We start from the raw sequence: 7,454 nt of genomic DNA, 5'->3' as shown, positions 1-7,454 counted from the left end.
CCTAGCACCTCCCGAAGTAGAAAGATGCTGTGTACTGCTGTAAACGGCTTGCGAGGAGGAGGCGGAGGGACGGTGGTAGATGCGGCGCTTATGTTGCTCTCTTACGGTACAGATAGCAGACGATCACGGTCGTACGCCCGTGTACCGATCGTTGCGCCGTGTACGGTACGACCACGAAGAAAATATAAAGGAAAACCTGTAACTTTACTGCGGTACACTTATTAAAACTATCACCCAATATTCAAAGGGCTCGGTTTATAGGATATATGTGATTATCATTTGTACAGAAAGTTTTAATTCATGCAACATTTTTAAACTAAAAAGTATCCAGAGCCTTGATGAAGAAGGCTGTTGCTCACACTGTTGCTACTACAGATAATCCTCAGTCATAACAGCAGCTGTAAAAAACGGGCGATAAGTGCTCAAAATGCACATCCAATGTTTGTATAAAAAGAACAAAAAAAAAAAAACAACCTTATAATATGTAAAAAATAAAAAAATAAAAAAAAAGGTGTCGGGGCCACTACCGGTCCTCTACGAGCTCAAGAATGCGGCGCTCCAATCCACTGAGCTACCGAGCAGACGATTTGACGCAACGGTAAACACCAATTTATTTCTATTGAAAAAGTCCTCTTGCGTTTTGGTCTTTATTCTTCTTATTTGCCGACTCAAACTTTATGGACTTGCTGTCACACATGGCGCTCCTGCCAGGCACTGCCACGATTTATTTTCTTCATGTTTGGAGCCATGGCACGCTCTCTCCGCCAGCGAAATAGCCGCTTTGCTAACCAAGCGAGACTGTCCATGTCGGCCATTGGTCGTGCCTTACGGTTCCACCAGCGCATTACGGTAAGATCGCAGAAGACAGGCGCATGCGCAGTTCGTACCGGAGTGCCCATCGTACCGTATCGGATGTGCAAAAACGGTTCCCTGACACTCTCTATTCTCGTTGCCGTTCCCGTCGTTGCTCTTCGTGGGCGTGTTGCTCTTCGGGAGCCCGGACTATACGCGGCCTCCCCATTGCGACGAAAGAAGAGAAGTGAAAGAAACCTATTGCAAAATTACCCAAGCATCAAGGGGAATGCAGGGAATGGTTTTCCATTAGCCGCACGTGCCGGCGTCTGCAGTAGTAACTGTTCTAAAGCAAAAGCCGAAAACAAATGGCATCTTGCACGCGTTCGTCAACGCTTTATTTTGGTTATTTACTGCGAATCTTTTACACGGGGAAGGCGTGCGCGTGCGGCGCGTGCAGCAGCGCGAGCGTAAAGTTTTTGGTCATGCACTAAAAAATTTACGAAACCCTAGCAATACACAGCTTCGTTGCAAAAAGAAACACATTGAGCCCTTTTTACGCAAATTCGGGTATAAATACATATCTAAAAGTAAACAATGTCTTTTATCGGCAAGATGTAATTAATGCACCAGCAAAGCGTCCTACTATTTTATTGGTGATATATGATTTATGAAACGGATAAAAAGAAGGCCCACGGAACCAAAGGGAAGTTTTGTATAGGTGCTAAAGGGAGCACATGTGGACCTATAATATTCACATGAAAAAGCAAATATTCCTGCAACGGGATTCGACGCACCAGCTGGAATCACGAGACTCGCGGTGCAAAAGTAATCTCAAGCAATCGGGACCACTTTTATTTTCACGCCGGTAGAACCGGGAACTTTTTTTATTTTCTTATAAGGTGACAATTTGTTAAGCTCCCGTGCCGAATGACTGGAGGACACGCACGCCTTATTGGTTAATTCGGTCAAAAAGAGGATGGCAATCGCCAGATCCTAACTGCTCTTTCACAAGTCATTTGGTTTCCGTTCATCCTTGGTACAAAGATTTGACAACCTGAAAAACTCGCACAAAAGCTCCGGGTTCTGAAAGAGGAAACGTAGGTATATACGTAAGATTTTTGTATTTGTAAGGTCACTTGTTCTTGGTCAATGTTTTGTGAAGCCACGCATAAATTAAATAAAACACAAGATTCTAGATGCGAGACAGGGTTAATGGACAGGCAAGCCGGTTAACGTAACACATGATTCTAACCGGAGGCGACGGACGACGTGGGGGACTAGGGACACACACACACGTCTTAAACGCATCTAAAAAGATTTTATTCACATATCGTGTTTTATATGCCACCCCTCACACGATCTCTTTTGAGTTTGCACAGGTGTACACAGCCAGCGCCACACCTCCACAAAACAGCCAATGGTGTACGTCCTCATATACCCCACCATCGCATGACCCTTACGGAGTCAGTACTTGTTCACACAACTATCAAACGCCCTCCATAACACACTCAATGATACATGCCTCAAGCTTCTGCAAGAAATTTATATAAAAATATAAGGTTTTGTTAGAGAAGTTTGAGTCATGTACCATTGAGTGTGTTATGAAAGGGCGTGCGATAGATGTGTAAACGTGTGCACACTCGGTGAGGGTCATGCGAAAGTGGGGTACACAGGGGCGTACCATTGGCTGTTTTATGGAGGCGTGGCGCAGGCTCTGTACACGTATGCAAACTCGGTAGTGGTTTTGCGAGGGGTGGCATATAAAACACGATGTGTGAGTAAAATCTTTTTAGCTGAGTTTGAGACGTGCGTGTTTCTATCCTGTCGCCCCTGTCGTGTGTCGTCTCTGGCTAGAATAATGTGTACTTCTATATACGCGCTCTAAATTTAGAATCACTGAAAAAGGAAACCATGCATGAATATATAATGTCTCACATGTCTTCTTGGTTTTTAAACTTTCAACACGTACACATAATTTCATTTACATACTTTTTGGACAATTTGTGCCTCAATATTCAGCATTATTAATTTTCATACTATTTTTTTTTAAATTTCGACTTCTTGTATGTGCCATTGTTTTCGTTTAAGCCCCCATCATGGGGTATTTAAAAAAAAAAAGATAAAAGTCAAGGCTTACCTCAAGAAATTTCAACAATTCCAGCTCCTGTAGAAAAACAAAACAACATAAAACATTCCTGCAAATAACTAGTATGTAAAAACGTGTTCGAATAATTTAGTATCGTAAAATCGTAAAACATATATTGGAATCGTGAAAATAACAAAAAGCAAAACCAAACATAAAGAGTCCTTAATTTTAATTCAAACAGATAAAAAAGGGCGTAAGAGTTACACGAAGTCCGTCCTCACCATGCATTTATCAGGCTCGGCGGAGATTGAATGAGAGGATACTCGTCGCGGTAAGTTGATTAATTAACTCAATTTTTTAATATAACTGGTTATTTATTGGCATTAGAGATCATCTTGGAATCGCAGTATCGATGATAATTACTATTAGACGCCAGACCAATTTCAAGAGTTTGCTGAAAGGTAACTTTTTTTTTTTAGATACCTAACAGTCATTTTTGGCGCTTCTTTTAGCAATAAAAAATTATTATGCGCCAAAAGAGCCCATCAAGTTGGTTTTACAATGACGCGTGGAGGAGTGACGTAGTCGTCTGAGTCACGTCGGTGCACCTGCCAAGGACACGCTGCCAAGATAGGGATGGCATGATTGAAACCACGACGTTACTCTCCCGAGCGTCATCGTGGGCAGGAGACAATTACCTTTCCTCAAATTCTTTAAATTGGCCTGACCTATAATAGTGATTGCTATCAATTTTGAAATACTATAATGACCATTAAAACCTGCAAATTAAAAGTTGATTGAGTGGGGATATGAGAGAAGTGAATTAGTCAATTTGCCACGACAATTATCCGCCGAGCCTGATAAATGCATGACGAAAACTGAACTCGTCTAACTCTCAGTCTCTATCTTTATAAGTTCGTGTTTATTTGGGACAGTTTAGGATGCTAGCAATATGTACCAAACAACCATATTAAATATGGCCGGCGCCGCACCATGAACTAAGCCAGTGGCACATAAGACTATTCTTCTGCACATGCTTTCTTAAAGGCGGCTAAATTGTTTCTTAAATGTTAGACATATTTAAAAACGACCAACTTACAAAAGTACTGCCACTACGGCAAAATTCCTCCACAGCACAGGAGTAGGTTTCGCATTTTGTTAACTTCTTCATAAAAAACAATGAAGTCTTCAGCTGTAAAGAAAGGGAAAAAAAAGAAAACAAGTACGTTTTATTAACGTCATCAGAACGCCGGGGCGAGTGAATTTGGCAAAAAGACCAATCCTGTAAACGTTTTGAGTGCAGAAATATTATACCAAACTTTCAAGTTATCCGATTTTGCCGTCGACTCAAAATGTTCAATGGAACTCATTCGTTTTTAATTTAAGCTGACGTGTAACAATATGTGGAAATACATTACTGTGTTACTTGAAGTTATATGCTAGAATGCCTTGATATAAACAGTCTCCAACTAACAAAGATTGGAAAATATTTTGGAGAAGCCTTTCAATTCACAGAAATATTTATATCCAAACTTTTCAACCAATCGCTTTCATTGAAATAATGGTGAAGACCATGCCCCTCCAGTCAACTGGCGTGAACTGGTAAATTATATCTTGCGATGGTCTTCGCACAAAAAAGAGGAGAAAATTGCATGTCAGTTCAGTCTTCGAATAATTGCTATCCGTGATTGTTGTCCAGTAAGCTCCTAAAGCCTGTAAACATTGCGGCATATATATCTTTTTCTTTGCGCTAAATGACATTTTTCGCACATATACTGCATAGATATTTTATATGAATACATGTTTATACCAATGACGCAAAAACATCAAATTCAATCAGCACACGTAATAGCGTGGCAGATTTTATTCCAATGTAAAACTTTCAAAAGTAGTAATGCATATATGCTCTGGCTATATATCGCGCTAATCATCGCGAGCAGTTTTGTTTACTAACACAATTGGCGACCCTGACGGAAACTCATAACAAGGCATATGTATGTTAGTGCTCTCATGCAGTTTAGACAGCAATTCGTAACTTCAAAACTGCGCAGTTGCTAACTTGTTGTTTTAGTGAGAAGTTCCGGAAAAAAAAATAATTCTTTTTCGAAGAAAATCATTGCGATAAAAGGGGCGATTACCTGATTATTTCCCGGCAATTCTACTGGACTGTCTAACAAATTTTCAGTGACTCAAGCTACAATGGTAAGTGAAAGAACCACAGGGCATCGTAAGTCCCCCGCATGCTTTATCGCTCTTCAATCAATGAGAATACGGCATTACCCGATAATAATGCCAAGGAACAAATCTCGAAGTAAAAAACCTGAGCATAATAAGACAAAAACAGAAAGAATAAACATATTGACGGACAAAACCGCACCTCTTTCGAGGTGCTGTTTTGTCCGTCCCTATGTTTATTCTTTCTGTTTTTATTTAACTTTACCAACGCGCTCACGTCGAACTAAATAATAAAACAGGCTCTGCGTTTTTTTACAGCCTAACCACATATTGTATAATATTTACACATAATATGTGAGAGTTGACTGGGGAGACTTACCGAATCCGAAGCTGCAGAGGAAACGCAAAAAAAGACACCTTCAACTCTAAGATTAGGCAATTCTGTAAGAAAGTTTAGAAACAATGTAGATGAAAGTATTTATTGAAATTGCACCATTTGATCGAGCTTTAAGCGTATAAATCGCTGCTGCAAACTCCCAACATGCATCTGCTATCCTTGTCCAATTATGATAAATCATTCCGATTTGCTACACTCAAGGAAATTTGCGGGAAAGTAGACGCTTTGAATTTTTTAGAGTGTGCATTTAAATTAAGCTTTTGATAAAATTGAATATGATGAAAATGGAATTAATTGGATGTATACGCTCCACGTACCACACACGTTCACACGTTCAGCGGTTGCCAAGAAGAAGGCCGGAGCAAGAAGCAGCAAAGTAAAAAACACGACCTGCATGGTTCCAGCGGCGCTTGCAAGTACAACCTTTGCTTACCGGGTTCAGCGACAGGCTTCCAGCCACTTGATTTTCGGCTGATGCGTGCTGCGCGCAGGAACACGCGTAAGCGCGATAATTTTTGTTTATTATTTTTCCCTTACAGCACGCGTCGTGTGCGCGAACGGCATTTGGTCGCAATCCACATGCAGCGTGCTCATCGAGTGATTTGCACACAGCTGCGAAGCAAAGAGTTGTTTTAAAACAACTTACGCAATTTCATTTTCGTTATTCTCTCTCAGTTATTGCGGAATCAAAGATCATAATATACCGATCAATACGTTTTGCAGCATTGAGCGCATAGTTTGACTGAGATTGATGATCACTTTTTAGTAGAAAAAATAACAAGTACTATATTGCCTTGAAAACAAGCGACCATAACTGTCGGTGTAGCAATATGCTGTGTTCTCTTACCTTTTTTTTATTGATCTATTTATTGGTCCTTAAGGCCCTCTTACCAGGGCATTACATAAAAAAGGGGTAAGCGGTTTTTTTTTGCAAGTTAAAGAAACAAACAATAACTAGATTGAACGCAAGAAAAAGACAACACTTACTATTGGAACGAAGAGCAACAAAAGAAATGTTAATTTTTCTAGGCTTTGTGAAAAAATGTAAGATGACTGAATTTTTAAAGATTTCGGGATCGGCAATTTACACAACTGACTCTGTAAGATCATTCGAGTCCATCATCGTGAGTGGAAAGAATGATTTGTTAAATGCAATAATGGAACCAGATATGCGTTGAAAATTGCAGGAGTTGTTGATGCGACGAGGCGACCGCGATGGCTTATGTAGTAATTAATTTTTAACAAGTGGAGGCGCTAACAGTATAATCGTAGTTAGATAAAATGTAGCGGGCTGCTTTGCATTAGACCGGTTCTAGCTGAGTAATTAGGAAATTTTGATGGGGATACTTGATTGCAGCAACGTATTCCAATTTGAGTCGAATAAAGGTTTCATATGCAAGTTTCCTAGGTTTAGGTGGAGCAGCACTCGGGCAGCGCCGGATTTAGCCAAAAGTCTTTGACGCAGCCTAAGGAATGATGTCAACGTGGTTAATCAATGCAATATCAGAAGTTAGGGCGACACCATATTATTTACTTATCAACTACTTCAATGATCTCGCTATCTAGCATGTATGAAAATGAGGAAGGGGCCTTTTTTTGCCTAAAGCGGATGACATGGCATTTAGATTTCTTTAAAGGGACACTGGCAGGGTATTTATGCTCGCCGAGGTTTTTAGTTGTACGTGACATATGAGAGCTCAACTACCCAGAACAGAATTTGCGGCTCGAAATTCGGTTTCTTTCCGCCCGAAAACCGCCGATCAAGAACTGGCCGGTTCGAGTCTCGCTCACTCTCTTTTCTGCGGTCACGGGCCGTTTTCTAAGGTATCGATGCGACCACCAAATTTAATCAAAGTCGTGGGTCACTGAAGGCACACACTCAATATTAAAAATAGAAAAAAATATGAAACCCATTTTTTGTAGCTTCTAAAAAGCTGGAAATACGTTGATTGAAAAAAAAGTTTCACAGACAACCAGAAGCATTCTGTGCGTGCGTCGTTT

The 7,454-nt window shown here is 40.5% G+C and overlaps 1 protein-coding gene across 1 annotated transcript; it reads right to left on the bottom strand.

Moving 5' to 3' along the window:
- Window positions 1–1,700: 1,700 nt before the first annotated feature.
- LOC120846645 lies at window positions 1,701–5,864 on the bottom strand. Its single transcript, XM_040218479.3, has 5 exons — window positions 5,771–5,864; window positions 5,436–5,497; window positions 3,981–4,073; window positions 2,933–2,959; window positions 1,701–1,878 (listed from the first exon to the last, which is right to left on the bottom strand). The coding sequence occupies exons 1-5, from the start codon at window positions 5,847–5,849 to the stop codon at window positions 1,801–1,803; spliced, it is 339 nt and encodes a 112-aa protein (XP_040074413.1). The 5' UTR covers window positions 5,850–5,864; the 3' UTR covers window positions 1,701–1,800.
- Window positions 5,865–7,454: the final 1,590 nt, after the last annotated feature.

This window comes from Ixodes scapularis, unplaced genomic scaffold, assembly GCF_016920785.2.
Source record: "Ixodes scapularis isolate PalLabHiFi unplaced genomic scaffold, ASM1692078v2 PGA_scaffold3__209_contigs__length_174095766, whole genome shotgun sequence".
Lineage (NCBI taxonomy): Eukaryota > Metazoa > Arthropoda > Arachnida > Ixodida > Ixodidae > Ixodes > Ixodes scapularis.
Note: the sequence above shows the minus strand (reverse complement) of the source record. Positions and strands in the feature narration are given on the sequence as shown.